At 55.9% G+C, this 18962-nt stretch overlaps 1 protein-coding gene across 4 annotated transcripts; it reads left to right on the plus strand.

The window, feature by feature from the left end:
* The first annotated feature begins 1023 nt into the window (after positions 1–1023).
* On the plus strand, positions 1024–15089 carry FAM110D (family with sequence similarity 110 member D). 4 transcript variants are annotated; one of them, XM_074934327.1, is made up of 3 exons: positions 1024–1121; positions 1913–2037; positions 12762–15089. In XM_074934327.1, exon 3 carries the CDS (start codon positions 13078–13080, stop codon positions 14131–14133), a length of 1056 nt encoding a protein of 351 aa, XP_074790428.1. In that variant the 5' UTR covers positions 1024–1121; positions 1913–2037; positions 12762–13077; the 3' UTR covers positions 14134–15089. The 4 variants fall into 4 exon arrangements, with proteins under 4 accessions (XP_074790428.1, XP_074790429.1, XP_074790427.1 ...); XM_074934328.1 differs by lacking the exons at positions 1024–1121; positions 1913–2037 and adding an exon at positions 4556–4676; XM_074934326.1 differs by lacking the exons at positions 1024–1121; positions 1913–2037 and adding an exon at positions 7159–7237.
* Positions 15090–18962: the final 3873 nt, after the last annotated feature.

Consider the following 18962-nt stretch of genomic DNA (forward strand, 5'->3'; position numbering starts at 1 on the left):
TCTGAAAATTGTTTTCCAATGTGTTTACAGTGGGCTGGATCCTTACATTGATTTACCCAGGCAGTCTGTGCGCGGTAAGCCTGAACCGCTGCTGCTCAGGGCTGGAATAAAAAGGGCTTCTAGTTCTTTGTTGCTCAGCTGAGCTGAGAATAGATGCAGCACTTAGGGATTTAATTTAGTAGGGCAGCAAAAGCAGACACGCTCCCGAGGCTCCAGTCCCGGGAGCTGCCCTTTTCCAGTCTTCTAAGGGAAGCTGGAGCTGGCTGGGTTATTGCTGGCAGATGAGGCCGCAGAAACCTTTGTTGTTGTACCTGGAGAGGAATGTTGGCTTATCCCGCAGCACCCAAGACTGCGTTAGATCGTGACTCGGGGCTCTAAGGCATGATCCGATTCGGCGTGCTTCGTGCATCTGTGCTGCTGGCTGGCGTGGTGGGAGTCTCTTGAGAGCAGCTGGGGACTGTTGCTGGGTGTGCTTTTGTATCTCTGCCTGCTAGGAAGGTGCAGGCTGTCGTCAAAGGTTTGGTAAAAGGGCCAGGCATTAGCAGGAACAATCCCCATCTGCTTGGCTGCTATTACTCACCTCTCTCTTTACCAGAATAGCTGGTTGAATTCCAGCGCTGTAAACAAACTGAGCATAGTAAGCCATGATTCATGCTGGTGGGGGGCTGCAGAGCTAACAATAAGAGGATGTTTTTAACACTGTTTGTTTTCCAGCTTGGCATTTCCAGCGTGGGACCCTCCTGTCCCAGAAAGTTTGCTGAGGGATTCTTCATTTCCCACTCTGGGTGACCCCCTCTCTCCACCATTCTCACTCCATGCAACTGTTGACCAACAGCCGCAAAGCATGGGAAGGACCAAGTGTGTGGGCCTGGCACTCAGGTGCGAAGTAGCTCGCTGGGGTTTTCACACCTCGTCCCATCTGATCTGTGCACAAAAAGCTGGGATCAGCAGTGTCTGATGTTGCCCTGTTCTCCAGCCGGACCTGCCCAGCTTTCTGCAGTGACGGGAGCACTTTGCTCTTCGCAAGTGCCTTCCACCCACTCTGGATGCCAAAGCACTTTACACACACCAGCTGAGATCACTGCAGCCGGGGGTGGGGCTGAAGTTAGAAGCTCAGAGAAGTTAGTAGCCTTTTTTAATTTTTTTTCCTAGAGGTGCTGGGCGCCCTTGGCTCCTACTGCTGTCAATGGGAGCATGGGGGCTCCGCACCTTTGAAAATCAGCCCACACGTGGCTTACCCACACCATGCACAGTGACTCTGTAGCAGAGATGTAGGAATAGAACTTAGGACTCCTGGCTCCCAGGCTTATGTCTCCCTCACTCGTACAGAGACCCACCCAGGTCAGGGGCTAGGATTCTCTTTGTAAGTACATGGACAGTTAAGTCTAGCAGTTAGAGCAGGGCCCTGAAAACCAGGCCACTGGAGTCTGATTTCTGCCACTGACTTCCAGACTGACCTTGGCCAGGGCCGTTGCTCTGGGTGGTAGCTCCCTCAGGAGCTGCAGCGGATTCAGTGACTGCAGGCTGGAGACGTGCTGTGAGATCCTTTGCTGGAAGGCACTGAAGAAGGGCAGAAAGTTGCTCTCCAGCTCAGCACTTTGTCTCCTGTTGCTACATGAGCAGCAGTAAAAAAGCCCTTAAGAAGGAACATACCTATGGTATTTTCACAGTCCATAAAGGCCCCCACCATCCCGCAGGGGGTGGCATCCTTAGCAGGAAAAGCAAGCTCGAAGCTCAGCCATTGCTAGTCACTGTGTACCCTCCCGATGGCACTCAGATCTCTTTCCTTCCCTGCGAGCGGAGTGCATGCAGCTGCCTCTGTCACTTTCCCCGCCGGAAGCAAAGGTCAGGCTGCAAATCATGTGTTTTCTTTACCCAGACCTCCCTCCCCGTTGCTCCTTTATTATTTCAGATGGGCTCGACGGAGACTTCCACCCCCGGGATGATGTGCTGGGGAAGCCGAAGTGAAACCTAGCCCCTTAGAGTTTTGCTAAGGCCCCAATTCAGCAAGGCTCCTGAGCATGTGGAATTCAGCAGGTGAGTGGTCCCATGGGCTTTAATGGGACTAATCGTGTCATTCAAGCTATGCACATGGATAAGTTCCAGGCTGAATTGGGGCCCGATACTGCAGAAGGACCCATGGATCCGTGTAGAGGTTGCCTACTGACATGGGAGGTTGTCTTTGATCGTTCAGTGCTGAGAGCTTGAACCATCTCTAGCTCTTTAGGGCCTTGTGCATGCTGGGAACAAAATCACTGTCGCTACAACGGTGTCTGAGCAGGGTTGGAACGAGCAGACTTCTAGCTCGTTTCCTTGAGCAGTGCCGGCTGGGCGTTTTTATCTGCCAGCTATGGTGCTGACCCATGCTGATAGTGGAGTCGGCATAGCATGATTCTCAGAAGACACCCCTGCCCTCAGTCGTCAGGGAAAGCAGGCCGAACTCTGCTAGCAACACCAGCCTTGTCTGCCATAAAGCTCCCACCAGTGCTAGCACCGTCCTACTGGGGCCAGTGCTCCATCTGTGACTGTCAATTGAACCCGCTCTAGGGCAGAGCAGGCTTAAAGCATGGCTTGGGCCCGTCCACCATGCAAGACCCAGCTGCGCTGGGACACTTCTTTGTTCTAACTAGGGCCCCTACCATGAAGCTGTCTGGTGTAAATAGTCTTCCAGTTATAGAGGTCCTTCGGGCCGGGAAGAAGCCGAGACTTGTGTACGACAGGTGCCACAAATAACTAGGCAAAGTGTCCTGTAGGATAATCCCGAGCGTGAAGAGCGTTCAGAGGCAGCCTCGCTCCAGTCACAGCAAGGACAGTGTGAGCTGTCGCACTCGGGTCCGTGAGAGAGACGTGAAGTGAGTAAGAGGAAGGACGGCATTTCTGCTTTGATACAATGCACGCAATAAATGCACCAGGGAGAAGGCTGGACAGATTCGGTGGGAAGAGAACAGGGAGACAGAAATAACTGAACAGGGGCCAGAACTGTCCTCAACCCTGCTAGCGATTTGCGCCATAGTGGCACCTAAAGGCCCCGGCCACATTGTGCTAGGTGCTGACGTAGAACAAAGAGACGAGTCCTGATCTCATGCTCTGCGTCTACACTAGAGCTATGCACCATGCCCGCATAGCCCCCTCGCCTAGGTGCAGCCTACACCAACCGGAGCGTTTGTCACTGTAGGGACACCACTTCCCAGAAGGGCGTTAACTGTGGGGAGGGCAGCCCTCTTCTGTTCAGTGAGCTGCCCCGACGCTGGGGGGGTGTTGGCATAGCTACGTCAGCCAGGCATGTCTTTTTCACAACCATGACCGAGGTAGCTATGCTGACAGAACTTTCAAGTGTAGATCAGGCCTAAATATATGCAAAAGACAAGTGACTGCATCATCTCATTGTTATCTTGCAATGGTACTGTGCCGATCCCAGCTCCTGGCGGTGCCTCTGGCCAGGCAAGGGGGAGCTGGGCTGATCCTGGCATTACCTCCACCCAGACAGGGGGAACTGGGCTAATCCTTGTTCCTGGCATTGGCTCCCTCCGGCAGCAGGCAGGAAGGAACTGACTGCTGGAGAAAGGTGATTGTTGACCATTGGACTCTGTTTTGCCTGTGATATAAACAAACCAGTCTGGGCTGTAGCCCCAGGTGGATTTCCCTTTCCACTTTCCTTCAAGTCCCCCTTCCTTTTGGCGCCATCGCTTCCGGCAATCGTGCTTCGCGGAAGCTGGGGGCTGCAGTCACTCCCCTCCTGCTGGAGCTGCCCTGGCCGCGTATCGACCTGCTGCAACAGCGTGCCCGCTTTGTATGTTACATTGTCCTGGACTCAGCAGGCCACTGGCGTGAGCAGGAGCCATGCACTAAAAAGTGTGTAAGTGTAAAAACACTGTTGCAACTTCTGTTATAAACCAACCCCAGCTTCCATTATAAACTGACTGTAAATTGAGCATTGAAGCCAGGGGAAGAGCCTGTAAGAACGGTGGTGCTGCAGGGGTAGGATGTAATGTACTCGTGCCCCCAGTGCGTTGTTTCAGGGTTAGGTCTCGCTGGCTTCGATGGGACCAGCGTTGCTGTGACAGGACCAAGCTGCAGCTCTGAAAAGGACGGGAGCCAAACGCATTCCCTGGGAGGGAGGGCGAGCTGGGGGCGGGGGTGATCTCTCTCTCCTTGGGCCCGGTGCCGAATCTCACTTTCCCCTCTCTTGTGTCTATGCTCCTGTCTCTCAAAACGGGGGGCTGGAGCACGGAGAACTGAGCCAGGGTTTCAAGTCTGAATAAGCTGAGAGCAGAAGGAACAAGCTGCCTTGTGCCTGCTTCAGCTCTGCCTGCAGCCCCCGCTGGCTGCCCCGAGAAGTGTGCGGCGTGTTGTTTACAGAGCTGGTCAGTCTCCCTGCCTCGGTGCTGGGGAGGGCCCTTTCCCTGCAGAATGAACAGCCCTCAGGCAGGTCAAAGGGCAGATGTAAAAATAACCCCTGGCTTCACTCCACCTTCCTGCAATTTATAAACTCCCCAGGAAAGACGAAAGGCACGAACCTTCCCCTGGCTGGGCTTGGCCAGCTCTTAACCCTTTTCGCTGCGAAGGAAATGCACCAGCAGGACTTGTGCTCGCCCTCTGCCGGTTCAGAGTCTCGTGTCTAGCACCGTTCTAGGGACAGCGGGACACATGCCTGCTAAGGGACAGTGAGAGGGGAAGTAAGTAACAGAGGTTAGAGCTCAGGCTCAGGGCTTGTGGGGGTTAATGAGCCTAATTCCCCTCTGATGCGGCTTCACTGCAATGTGTGTTGGGGATGGATCTGGGCCAGCGAGTAAATGCAGCAGATGCAGAGAAGTTCTGGGGAACTCCCACCGCTATCCTTGCGGTACCCGCCAGTCCAAGGTCCGATCAGACACAGCCGCCTGTCAGCCCATCAGCGCTCAGTTCATGTTTGCTCGCTCAGCGGGGCTCCCCGGGGAACGTGAATTGCAGTTGAGTTCCTGCTGCCGGGCTGCACCCCAGGCCTCTGAGTAATGAGATGTAAAATGAGAAACAGCTGGGGCCCCCGTATCACTTTGTCTCATTCCAGACCTGGTGCTGGCAGGGAGAGGGCAAAGAGAGGAGTGGCTGTTTGCTGCTAGGAGTTGAGGGTTATCTCCCAGTCCAGACAGAGACACCCACTCCGTTGGTGCAAACTCTTCCCTCCACCCCCTCCTGCAATGCCCCAAATGGCAGCTCAAGCTGCCGAAGCGCAGACAAACTGAGCAGGGGGAATGGTGTGAGGGTGGAACTTGATCTAGACCAGGGGAGGAAAGCCGGTAGGGAGGAGAACAGGACATAGACTCCAGGACTTAAGCCCAGCTCCTCGCTTCCTTTGTTGTGATGGGAATTAGGTGCTGAAAAAACCTTGGTGAATTTGGGGGTTAATGACAGTGGGGCTTGTTTGGAACAGCCCGGGGAATCGGGTGGGTAAAATCCGGCCCTGAGCAGTGATGGGCCTCCGGGCGGTATTTGGATGTTACCATTTGTGGCAGAGTCACACGCACAGGCATCAGCTCGGATTAGCAGTATCGGTGGTTTGTCATGTGTTGTGCTCGGCGCTGCACATACACCTGGGGAGAGTCCTGCCCTGAATAGCGCGGTCGACCTGAACAAGACAGGAAGGATCCTTGCCCCTGTTTTATAGATAGGGGAAACTGAGGCCCAGAGAGATGACGTGACTTGCCCAGGCTCACTCAGGCATCTGTGGCAGAGCTCGGCACAGAACACAGCTCTTCTGTGTCCCGGTCCACAAGGCCAGCCTTTCTCTGCAGCCACTTAAAAGGCCAGAGGTTTCCTGTGAATGTCGGAGTCAGACCACCCGTGCTGCTCCAGGTAGCACACAGACAGGGCAACGCCAGGGCGCCAATTGAAACCTGCCAGGGAGATCAACTGCAGCCACAAATGGATCCTCCCTGGCCATGTGTGCATGCAGCCCCCTCCAGTACCCTAGAGACAGAGATGGGGGCGGGGGGAGCAGCAGGGGAGTTGGAGGGTCTTCTCATCAGGAAAGAAGAGGGTGAGGCATGGATGGTAAAGCAGAGAGGAGGAAGGTAGGCAGAGTTAGCACCGGGGTGTCATTGCAGAAAAATCTGGGGGAGGGAGGGAAGTCATGTCGTTATATGTGATTGTCTATTTCCTGGAAAGTCTGGTGGGTGGAGTGGAAGACCCAATGGAGCATAAAGACCTATGAAAAGTCTGGGGCAGGGGTGGGGGGGGGAACAATTGCCCCATAGCAAATGACGCCTCTGGTTAGGAGGGGGCAGATTATGTGTAAACAAGCGTAAGGCAGATGTAGGGGAAAGGCCGGGGGCAATGTACAGTGGGTAAGATATGGTGGGACAGTTTTAGATAGAGTGGGCACTGTGGTACGTGTTGCATCTGTGCAGAAAAAAGGAATGTGGGCATGAATCTAGGAGAGGGAGGGAAGGTGTTACTGCACTAGGAGAAGGAGGGCAAGGGTTAATGCTGGGTGGGGTCAGGAAAAAAGGGGTTAATTCTGGGTGTGAGCGGGAAAGAGTTAATGCACTGGGTATGAGCTGGAGGGAAGGGGTTAATGCTGGGTGTGAGCAGGAGGGCAGGGGTTAATACACTGGGTCTGAGTGGGAGAGAAGGGGTTAATGCAAGCTGGGGGCAGGTGGGCAGGGGTTAATGTGGGCGGGCAGGGGATAATGCGGGCGGGAAGGGGTTAATGCAGGCTGGGGGGCGGGCAGGGGTTAATGCACTGGGTCTGAGCTGGAGAGAAGGGGTTAATGTAGGCTGGCGGCGGGTGGGAAGGGGTTAATGCAGGCTGGCGGCGGGTGGGAAGGGGTTAATGCAGGCTCGGGGTGGGCGAGCAGGGGTTAATGTGGGCGGGCAGGGGTTAATGCAGGCTGGGGGTGGGAGGGAAGGGGTTAATGCAGGCTGGGGGCAGGCAGGAGTTAATGCAGGCTCGGGGTGGGCGAGCAGGGGTTAATGAGGGCAGGCAGGGGTTAATGCAGGCTGGGGGTGGGAGGGAAGAGGTTAATGCAGGCTGGCAGTGGGTGGGAAGGGGTTAATGCACTGGGTCTGAGCTGGAGAGAAGGGGTTAATGCAGGCGGGCGGCAGGCGGGCAGGGGTTAATGCACAGGGAGGGGATGGCTCTCCCCTGACCCTGTATATCCCGTAGCCGCTCCAGGCCCTGGCTGAGCTCAGTTCCCTGGGAGCTCTTGGCAGGGCAGGACCAGCTGGCGCTTGACTGGAGATGCCTTAGCCGGGCTTGGTGAGTTCACCCTCTGTGTTGAGGCACCACTTGCCTGGAGCCCCCTACCCTGCCCTGCCTTGCCCTGCCTTAGAGCCGCGCTGCTCAGCTCAGCAGAATTTCTGCTGCAAGGCTGGGGTGGTCCCAGGGGGCAGCAAGCAGGGCAATTTCTTGGGGCCCCGTGCCACAGGGCGGGGGCCGTGAAGCTAAGTTGCTCAGGCTTCGGCTTTAGCCCCTCATGGCGGGGCTCAGGCTTTGGCTTTCTGCCCTGGGCTCCAGTCAGTCTAACACCGGCCCTGGGAGGTAGTAATGGGGGCATGCGTGGCAGTGCCAGGCTCTGTGGGCAGGGCGTAGTGTCTTGTCCCTTGGGGCAGGCCGTGCCCTGCTGTGGGCTCCTCTGGAGCCCTGTTTGCTCTGTGCAGCCCTGGTGAGCGGGTGCTACCTTTGGGCGTCCGGCTCGGGGCCCGAGGGAGGCTGGAGACCTGGGCTGGTTGCTTTTGGGAACTGAGGTCTGGCTGCCCTGTGTTTAAGAGCGGTCTCTGCAGGGCACGGGCCAGGGAGGCGGGTGAGTGTCTGCCCTGGAACTGCTTATTTATAGCACTACATTTAGGAGGCAGAAGGTCAGCTCTTTGGGCTTTTTATAGCAGGGGTTTTTTTTTGTTTTTTTCTCCTTGCATCCTAGTGGCTCTGGGATAACACAGGATGGGATCTAAGCTCCCAAATGGAGAAACTTTGGTCTAGCTTCAGTGCTGTGTTAGGATCCACAGGGGAACGCCCCCAGGGGGAGCCTTCCTGCAGCCTTTGCAATCAACCTCTCCTTGGTGAGCAGTGCAGGGGGTGATCTTTCGAGATGCATGTTTTTCCCCCCCTGTGAGCTCCAGGGCTGGAGCCAGGTGTCTGGCAACAATGGGCAACGAGGCATCTCATGCGTTGGCTGCTGCTGTCCCAACTCATGTGGCATGTGTCTTGGTACGGCACCTCGCCCATGGTGAGTCTTTTGTCTTGGGGCTGGATCTTCAATCAGGGCCAGGTTTTCAAGTGCTCAGCTCCTGTTTATGGCCAGTTTTTCAAGGGCATTCAGTCATCAACCAAGCTGAGCTCCGCTGAAAATCTGGCCTTTGGTGTCCTGGCCGTATTCTCACTCGGGAACTCTCTCTCTGCCCTGGCAGTTTCACCTGTGCAGCATTCTTCTCCTTTTCCTACACCAGCCGTTGCTATCGTGTGGCGGTGGGCTGCTCAAGACCTGCTGCATTCCACCCCATAGGTGGGGGCAGTGATCCTTACCTGGCTTTACATACAGGACTGTTGTGTGGCTTAATTCATGGACGTGAAATGCTTTCAGGTTCCCCGCAAGGTGCTGTACCCAAGCAGAGCGGTGGTGGTGTGGTAGGAACAATCACATTTTGACTCAGAAACTCCACGGCAGATCTAGCTGGAGTATACTGGGGAGAGCTGGCAGAAAACTTTCCTGGCAAAATATGGAGATGCGCTGAAATAAAACTTCCCTGTGGGAAAAAAACTGTTTGTTTGTCTTGCGATAGCATGTGAGAGGCTCAGTCAGTGCACCAGGACCCATTGTGCTAGGCGCTGTACAAACCTAGGACAAAGAGACAGTCCCTGCCCCCAAAAGCCTGTCTGTAAGACCAGAGACGACAGATGGATGTAGGCAGACAGGGCGGCACAAGGGAACCAAAAATGTTGTTTTTTTTATTACTTTTTTTTAATTGGGAAAACGCAAAAGGAAATGGTTTGAACGAGTGTTTCACTTTGATGGAACACATTTCCTCTCCACAGTATGCATCCGATGAAGTGAGCTGTAGCTCATGAAAGCTCATGCTCAAATAAATTGGTTAGTCTCTAATGTGCCACAAATCCTCCTTTTCTTTTTGCGAATACAGACTAACACGGCTGTTACTCTGAAACATTTCCTCTCCCAATTTCTCAGCATACCAACTTTTTGCTTCATGAAAATTCTCACTGTTTTGACTTTTCCTCCTCCTTTGGGATGAAAGCAAATGTGGAAAGAGGGATTTCCTGCAGGCTGGAAATTCCATTTCCCCAGTGGCTCTAATAACAGCTTGGGAGCTGGCCTGTTTGCTCCCCCGCTGACTTGATCTCTGCCCTGAGAGCTGGAGTTGAAATTTCTGCACTCAGGACTGATCAAGGCAGTGAACCTTCCCATCACAAATGCCCCTTCGGAAGGCGGCAGGGAATTTGTGCCTTTATATCATGCAACCCCTCTTTGCATGAGCGAACTGGGTAAGCCAGACCCTGGGCAGCCTCTCCCTGGGTGGCATGAAGTCTCCGTGTGAAAGTCTTCCTGATCTCCAGCGTGTGGGATCTTTACCATGACCGTGCAGGTCAGAAGTGTGTGGTGGGATTAAAGGGCAGGAAAGGCAGAAGGAAGTGGGGCTCAGCTGGTGGAGGGTTTGGGTGCTGGATTCAGCATCTCAGTGGGTGCTGATCCCTTCCTTCCTAACACCACAGTATCAAACTCCAGCTGTTGCCTCTTTCTCAGTCTCGACTCTTGCTTCTCGTCTCAGAAGTCTCGGTTGGTTCAGCTCCAGGGCGATCTGGCTCTGCCATAGACTTCCTGTGGGATCTCGGGCAACTTGCTTAACTGCTTCATGCCTCAGTTTCCCCACTTGTAAAATGGGAATGAGATGGACGTGCCTCCGGGGGATGTTGAAAAGCTTATTTTTGTTCTTGTTTGTCATGTGCTTGGAGATCCTCAGCTGAGAAGGGCTAAGTGTTCATGAGACAAGTTAGCTGCGGGGGTGTCCTGAGTGTTCCCTGGCAGGCTGGAGGGGAATTGTGGGGGGAGGGAACGCAGCTCAGAGTGTGGATGGGCTTTTCTCCAGCAATGGGCAGAGAATGGTGACTGCCTGGGGCAAGCAGGCTGGTTAACCATTAGCTTCCGATCAGTCACTTCAGCACCATTTGTGTGTCTTCTGTTAAAGGAAACCATCTGCTTGGGCCATTTACAGCTTCTGCATCTGACTCCAGGCCCCCTGCACTAGCTGCTGTCAACTTCAGCACCAGATTTACTGCCCTAGTCCCACCCTGGCCCCTCTTTAGCCAGCCCCTTAGGCTCAGACCTTGCTTTGTCCTAGTCCTTCCCTGGATGGATGGTCAGTTGGGAGGTGAATAAGAGCCATTATGCCCAGTGGGCTAATAACGGCTCTCTGGTGGTCACGATGCCAGCAGTGACCTCTGGCTGCTCATTTAGGGCCTCCTATGAATTAGGAATTAGTCATGGGGCAAAGCCAGGGGGGATTTTGCCCTTTCTAAGCCTTGTTTGTTGGAGGCTTGTTCGCTGTGAATGAGAGGTGGTTGGGATCTGAGCCTGCAAAGTTTAATGGTTCGGGGATTGGCCCACCTATTCCAGGAGGAGGCTCTTTGGTTGCCGAGGATAAAGGGTCTCAGAACCAGACAGGTACTTGTTTATATGACAGTAGCACACTGAGGCTTTGCACGCATATCTAGTCAGAGCCAATCCCTGCCCCAAAGAGCTGACCATCTAAATAGATGAGCCAGATGGGGAAACTGAGTCACAGAGACAAAGGGGGAAGTGACATGCCCAAAGTTGCCCAGCAGGTGAGAGCTGGGAGTAGAACGCATGTCTCCTGACTCCTAGTCCAGTGCTCTAGCCGCTTGGCCATGCTGCCTGCTGGGGGACTCTAGCCCTCGACAACCACTATGGAGTCAGTGTGTCAGCTGGCTGAGACTTGGACGGATTAAAAAAAGCCTTTTTCTTGTTTTCCTTTCTGAAAAGGGAAACCCAGAAGGGAGCCTGTCCCAACCCGGGGCCGCTCAGACGCTGTGATTATTCTGAGCCACGCGGAAGGCGAGTGGAGCCAGAAACGCCCTTGTGGCTTTTCCACCTCCTGCCGTCTCGTTCCTCCCCTCCCAGCTGCTCCAACCTGGCTCCTCCCTTGCTCCCCGAAGGTAGCACTGGCCGTGCTGGGGGCTGCCGGGAAGCGTGGCACTTGATGGCCGGATTGTCTTTGTTCTGCTACCGTTGGGCACATAAAGATAAGGCTGCGGGCTCCGGTATTTTTTCCTGTTTAAGTTGCTCTTGGAAGCTCTGCAATAACCCAGGCTGTTCAGTGCTTTCCTTTTCCTGCGGTGATTATTCCCACCTAGGAGCCTGCTGCTGTCTAGAAAAAGGCCCCGTCTTCTGTCCCCTCCCAGGCTCTCTGCTGTGCATCTGAGCTAGCCAGTCCGGCTGTTGTGCCAATGGGCCATGTGCCCTCCTTGGCTCCTCCTCGGCGTGAAGCACGGTGGCATCCCAGCAGAGCTCAGCCTGCGATTTCTCCTTTTCCAGCATCCTGGCAGCTATGATGCTTCAGAGGAGCTGGGGCTGCCCCGGCGGGGAGAGGGGGAAGTCGCACCCATCGGAAAAATCGCCGGGCCCCTCAACAGCCCGACCCAGGCCGCTCTGAACCGCACGCCGCGTCTAGAGGTGGCATCAAAACCCTCCCTGAAACCGCAGCCCCGGCCGGCTGCCCCATCCCACCAAAGTGCCCCCCTCCGTCTCGTCAGTGTCTCGTTTGCTAAGCGGCCTTCTGCGGTAGTTTGGTTTCCTCCTGGCTCCTTGAACGCAGCCATGGGGGTGGGTGGTTCACAGGGGCATCTAGCCCAGCCCCTTTACTGGACAAGAAAATCAAGCACCTTCCCCGCTCTCCTCAGCTCCGGGTTGCCCCTTCGCCAATGCATTCTCCTCCTCTTCCTCTCCTCCATTCCTCTACCCCCATCGTCTTGGGCTCTGGACTCTCTGGGTGCCCATCTCTGCCATGGTGAGGGGGGGGAGGCTCCAACCAGAACCCTTGTCTCCCCCCAACATGGGGGGTGGGGGGCAAGTCCCAATTTGTGGGGGAGGTGGGGCCTGAACAGACTCCTCCCCCTGGGGCTCTTGTCTTCCTCTCGCTCCTGAATCCTTGATCGATCTCCCACAGAGCAGGCAGCAGCTCTGGGCTGCCCCGTCCCCTGCTGCCATATCCAGGCTCTCTCTGGCTGCGGGGCCTCGTCCGAAGGATCTTGCTTTGCTCCATCTCTGGCTGGTGCAGCTGAGTTGGACGTGCCGCTGCCCGCTGGGGAGAAGACTGTGCTGGGTACAGGCTCCTCCTGACTGCATCCTCCACAGCCATGGAAAGCAGCTGGGCAGCAAGCAGAGTGGAGCTGGGGGGGGCTGCAGCCTGGGTGCCATATTATTCTGGTGGGGAGCGGGGCACCTCTCTGTGCCCACACTGTGGTGTTGCACCGGGGAGGAGGAGATGGCATATATATGTGTGTGAATGACCCACCTTGAGATGATGGTTCCTGCTCAAAATGGTCCTTCTCCTGGGGGAAGCTTGGGTGCTACATTATCCGCGTCCCCATTCCCCGCACAAACTGGAGACTTCAGAACTTCTCCTGTGGTGGGACCAGGTCCTTCCCCATCTTGGGGATGGACGGCAGCTGCCCGTTACCCATGCAGGGCCCTTCGCCAGTGGTGGTGGTGACAACTTTCCTATTACTAACCACTTCCCTCCTCTCCTTCCAGGGGCTGAGTGCACCTTCACCACGGCCACCGAGGACTGGCCCCTGCGGTGGGGCAAGGGGCAGAGAGCTGGTTTCCGGGGCTCCCTGTGGACAAGGAAGCTGGTGCCAGAGAGCCCCTCTTGCAGTCCCGTCTGGATACAGGCTCCTGCTTCTGGGTGAAGAGCCACGTCTGTGTCCTGTTGCCCATGTGAGGGGCTGGCCTTAGAACAGTGTGGATTTGGGGTTCAGGGCTTTTGCGCTATGGTTCCCCTGAGGGGCCCCCCATTGCAGGTCGCCAGGCCCTGTCCCTGAGAGCCGAGGTGCCAGAGCACGAGACCATGAGGCCTGTGTCTCCTGCAAGCAGCGCATCCCCCCTGGGGCTGCTGAACCGGGGCCCGGAGTATCTCCGCAGGCAGATGGAGGTGGGGAGCGGGGGCCGCACCCCGAGTGCCGTGGAAAGGCTGGAAGCCGACAAAGCCAAGTATGTCAAAACCCAGCAAGTGATCAATAGCCGGCAGGAGCCGGTGCTGCGTAGCTGCCCCCCGCGGCCTTCCCCTCGCAGCAGGAGGCGCCTGACTCTCCACCAGTGTCACGAGATCTGTCAGAGCTCAGAGCTGGGCCGAGAGAGCCCCAAGCAGAACGGCCCCAGGAAGCTGCTGCCTTCCCCCCAGTCCCCCGTGGCGCGCAGGGGCAGCAGCAAACGCCTGCTGAGACCAGACTCGCTCATCATTTACCGGCAGAAACGGGACTGCACGGCCGTCAACAAGGAGAATGCCAAGGGCTCCGGCCTGGTCAGGCGGCTCTTCCAGGGGCCTCTGAGAGACAAACTGCCCAGCTCCCCCTCCTCCAGGGGCCTGGACGACGGGCAGCAGGGGCCGGAGAGAGACGAGACCCCCATGGTGTGGGTGCCAGTGGAGAAGGAGGCTGCTAGAACGCAGAGCCCAGGGGGCGGCATCTTCAGCCCGAACGCGAGCCCCGTGGTGCAGCCTCCACACGGCACCCAGACGCACCTGCCCAGCCCCCAGTCGGGGCCAGGCCCGAAGGAGGCCAAGAGGGAGCTGGGCCGAGGCTGCTCCCTGCCCCTCTCCGAGAAGGAGAGGTTTTTCAACTACTGCGGCTTGGACCGGGACCTGGTGGAGGTGCTGGGCAGGGAGAGGTTCGGTCCTGCTGGCTGGGACGCGGCCTCCTCCTTGCTCCTGGGGAGCGCGGGCTCGGCCGGCTCGGAGCTCAGCGGGCCAGCCCATTCCAGCGGCTGCGAAGCGGGGCCCGAGGCGGAGGAGCCGAGCACGCGGCTCTGCTCGACCGTCTCCATTATCGAGCGCAACGCCCGGGTGATCAAGTGGCTCTACGGCTGCCAGCGAGCCTGGACCACGGCCAGGGAGTCCACGGTCTGAGGGAAGGGCCCTGGCTGGCCTAGAGAGACCCCGTCCCGTCTCAAAGGCTGGGGGCAGGCGATCTCCACTCCAGCTCAGGGCCCACACCTGCCAGCCCGGCCTCCAGCGAAGGCCATGGCAACCACCCCCAGCTTGCTCTCAGCGTGGGCAGGAGGCGTCCTGGGGCATGAACCAGGCAGATCGTTTGGCCCCTGGGTGAAACAGACGCTGGGGGGGAGATGCCCTGAGCTGGCTCCTCCCTCCTGGTCTGCTCCTGCCTTGTATGTGCAACTACCCACAAGCACCTGTCTGCACTGGGGCTGCCAGCTGGGGGACTGTAATGTAAATGTGGGGGGCCCCAGGTGCTTCCAGCACCGCATGGCTTAATCCTGCTGAGCGGGGAAGGGGGTGCGGGTGACATTCACCTCTGAGGGCCAGTGTGCTCAACAGAGACTTTCCTCTTTTGAATGATATTTTAAAAGTTGCCCGGGGGAGGCATTGTGCTGGGAGAGGGGGCTTGGAGCAGCTCCCCCTGGGCTGCCCCCCTGCTTCTGCTCCCCCTCGGTTGAGTCTCACCCCCCTCGAGCGTTTGTAGCAACAAGACTGGAAGGGGGAGACAAACTGGCCCTTTAAGCCTTTCTCTGCTGCTACGCTCTCAGCCTGGCCCCTTCACTGATGCAGCCGGCCCTGCAGTAGGTGAGGTCGTAAGGGCAGAAATGGACCCTCTGGCTGCGTGGTCTCCTCCCTCGCTGAGGGATCCGGGAATGGCTGGAGGTGCTGGCATGACGGTCGCAGGTTGGGGTGTGTTTAGGTGTGTGGCTGCACCATGAGAACAGGATCCAGCTGTAACTAACAGCAGTGTGGGCAGCCATGGGACCTGGCTGTGCCAGTCCTGGGAGCCCCCGCCCCCAACGCTGCAAAATACGCCCCCTCCATGAGAAATTTTCATTTTGGCTGGATCTGAAAAGTTGAATAAAGCCGGCTGTGTTTTAAATCCTGCCGTGTGTGATCTCTGCTCACCTGCGAGGGGCAAAGCCGGTGAGGATATGTCAGAGCTGCGTCCCGTCTGTGTTTCCCTGCGCCCCCCCCCCCCCCCCGCCACTCCACGTGGGAGCAGAGAAGCAGAGTGAACTGAGGAGGGCTCTGAGCCATTGCCTCTCCTCTTCCCGCTAGAGCCGAGCAGAGGGGTAGACAGAGGGGAGGCGACTGGATGGCAGTGGGGCATGCTGGGATCATGGCCAGGCTCAGGTGGGGTACAGGGCATCACCAGTTCTCCCACCCCTCTCCCAGCAGCAGAGTTCAACATCATTCTGGAGAATCTGCTTCTCTGTGGCTGGTGGGCCAGTTTCCTCCTGGGGGCTGCAGGAAGATGCCAGCAGGCTCTGCCCTCCTGAGGCCCCTTCCCTCCCCCCCCCCCCCCCCCAATATCAGCTTTGCCTTCAGCAACTTCTGCTGGCCACCATCCCTAGCCTTGCTTCCCTGTCCCAGCCCCCGCAGGGCGGAGCTGAGCTCCCAGGAGTAGAATGATCCTTCCCAGCCTGTGCAGATTCCAGCCTGACGGGAACCTGCCTGAGTGTGCTCTGAGGGATGATTTACTCCTCCTTTCAGGAGCCTCGATCACCCCCCGTGACCTGTGCCCTCCTCCTCCAGGTGCAGGAGGGCTCTGGCACCCGCTGTGCTCCAGAAGCTCTGCCGTGATTAATGGCTCCCTTTAATCTGCAGGGGAAGAGTCGTCAGGTTATCTTAGGGGAGTGCTGAACCAACCGACTCCTTTCATGGCCTCTGCTCCCCCCCTCCCCACATGGGCAGTGGCAGCTGCCTCTTGGGGTCACACCTTCCGCTTGACTTAAAACACAGATGGGGTTCATGCCTCTAGGACTTTCCCAGCCAGCCCCACCGCTGGCTCTAGCGGAAAGGCCTGTAACTGGCCGGGAGGAATGGCCACCGGGAGAGTGGTTCTCTCTGGTGGACCATGGAAGGGGAGCTCCTTGGGTGTGGGAAGTTGAGGCAAGAGGGCCCTTTAACTGAGCAGTCCTCAGAGTGGAAAGAGGTGGAGACCCAAGATGGAGCCTCTGCCTCTAGGATGGTGGGTTGAAAGGAGCCCCTCTTATGATTGACTGAAAACTGGAACAGTCCAAAACCTGTTCAGTGTCTTGGGTTATGAGTTTGTTGGGCCTCAGTCCGGCTCATAGCAGCCATAACATTGCCAGGGTGGGAGGCCAAGCACTCAACAGCGCTGGCCATCCACGCTTCTGTCTTTGCACTGTGCTTCCTGAACAGCTTGGCCTGTGACCCACGGTACGGGAGTACTGCCAACTCCTCGGTCCACAGGGCTCTATGCCTGTGGCATTGGGGCATAGCAATGCCCCAGAGTCATAGCAATTAATCTTTGTATTGCTTGAGCTGTCCTTTCTTACAGCCAGGTGCCTCTGTCGCCTGGCCTGCACTGTTAGCAAATAACACCTGGATTTCAGTATCTCACTAGTGTAGGGGGCCCTCTGAAGACCTGGGGGGCCCACTATCCACCTTAAAAACTGTCTGGGACAGTCCCTGTCTATTCGAACACCTGTCTGCTTTGTGTTTGGGAGCTGCCTGGCAGCCCTGAATCTGAGATCTTCGAGCTAGCCACCGATCTCCTTCAGAAAGTTACATCCTCGCTGCTGCAGCCAAGAGGAGCAGATGATGCTTCAAGTTAATCAGCTGGAACTGCTGAACTCTTGGGCTTGTACCTGGCGTTCTACACGTTTACACTTAGTAAGGCCTCCTGGAAGCTGGGCTAGGTAGGTCTGGCTGGGTGACCACAACGGTCCTTTCTGGCCTTACACTCTATGAATGAAAAGGAGGACTTGTGGCACCTTAGAGACTAACCAATTTATTTGAGCATAAGCTTTCATGAGCTACAGCTCACTTCATCGGATGCATACTGTGGAAAGTGTAGAAGATCTTATTATATACACACAAAGCATGAAAAAATACCTCCCCCCACCCCACTCTCCTGCTGGTAATAGCTTATCTAAAGTGATCACTCTCCTTACAATGTGTATGATAATCAAGTTGGGCCATTTCCAGCACAAATCCAGGTTTTCTCTCCCCCCCCCCCCCCAAACCTACTATCCTGTTGGTAATAGCTTATCTAAAGTGACCACTTTAGTGGCTAAATCATTATGCAAGGTAACCTATTTCCCCTTGTTTTTTCCTACCCCCCCCCCAGACGTTCTTGTTAAACCCTGGATTTGTGCTGGAAATGGCCCACCTTGATTATCATACACATTGGAAGGAGAGTGGTCACTTTAGATAAGCTATTACCAGCAGGAGAGTGGGGTGGGGGGAGGTATTTTTTCATGGTTTGTGTGTATAAAAAGATCTTCTACACTTTTCACAGTATGCATCTGATGAAGTGAGCTGTAGCTCACGAAAGCTTATGCTCAAATAAATTGGTTAGTCTCTAAGGTGCCACAAGTCCTCCTTTTCTTTTTGCGAATACAGACTAACACGGCTGCTACTCTGAACTCTATGAATGAAAACTGAAGAAGTTTGATCAGTTCTTTTCTCATGCTGTAGACTTACTGACACCTAGTGGCTGCTCTGGGAACAACAACTGAGTCAGGATGACTTTTATTAAAGTTTACCCCTTTGATCTTCTTTCTCTTTCGCAGACTTGGGGGAGGAGGGAGGTTGGGGGAGGCTTTATATTGTTAACGAGAAATTAATGACTGAGGGGTAGGGCTGTAAAATTGGGCCAGGAGCTAAGGGCTAGGCTGCAGGATTCATGTGGAATCTATCCCCATTGTGCTGGTGCCAGGAGTGGGAGTTGAGAGGCCAGGCGAGGGGCTGGCTGGGCCCGTGCTCTGTAAGTGGAGATGCGACAATATGGAGGGGGTGGAGGTGCTTTTGTAAAACCTCATTGGCCAGCTCCCATGCCAGGAGTTTGGGTGGGATCCCATATCCTCTGAACCTGAAATTGCAGGGGTGGGGCACTATTGGGATAGAGGATTCCCACCATATCCCAGGACTAGCAAGAAGGTTAACAAGGCACCATGCTACATTAAAGCCACTCCTGGTCCAGCCCTCAGAGATCCCAGCTCCTGCCTGGTCTTTATCCCTTTTTTTATACATAAGCAAAACAGAAGTGAGAAGAATGAAGGCCGGAGAGGCTCTGATGGGCGAGGTGGCTTCCCTGAGCATATGATATTCCTCATGTGCTCTGTAAGCCTTGCTCTTTGTGTAGAAAGAAATACCTGCACCTCAGGGTCAGATGCAGATAGAGGCACTGCATGGGACAGGGGGTGCAAGTGGGGGTCATGTTCCCCCCCCCAATTTCTGCCAGGTTTTATATACCCTGTCCTGAACCCCGCTGCATGCCACCAGAACCTTTACATTGTGTGTCCCGTCCCCCCCTCTGCTGTCAACAGTTATGAATCATCTCTGGGTGCAGGAAAGGTGAACTCTTCCCCAGGAGGAGTAGGGCTTGGTTGGCCTGTGCACGATTGTAGAGATGGTTGAAAGGATGTCATGCGGTCCATGCAGGAACTGAATCTGTCTTAAATTTCTCTTGGTGGCCAACTCTCTGATGCCAGAGCAGAGACTGAGAGAACCCGGTGGGCGAGTGGCTCGCAGTCCATCGGCCCACTATGCTGGTCTCTCTCTTTCTTGGGTTCCCCCATTGGAAAGCAGCTCAGGAGAGGGGGCTGCATAGGCCTGGTGAGGGGAGAGGGAACCTGCCCCTCTAGGTTATCCGTTCTGAGCTGGGGGCGATGGACCTATCTCACTGCTAATCCCATCCTAGAGGGGTGGCTCTATACTGTCCTTAAACAGCCGCCATGGACTCCAAGGTTGTGTATCTACAGGCA

The sequence above is a fragment of the Natator depressus genome, chromosome 19 (assembly GCF_965152275.1).
Source record: "Natator depressus isolate rNatDep1 chromosome 19, rNatDep2.hap1, whole genome shotgun sequence".
In the NCBI taxonomy this organism is placed as follows: domain Eukaryota; kingdom Metazoa; phylum Chordata; order Testudines; family Cheloniidae; genus Natator; species Natator depressus.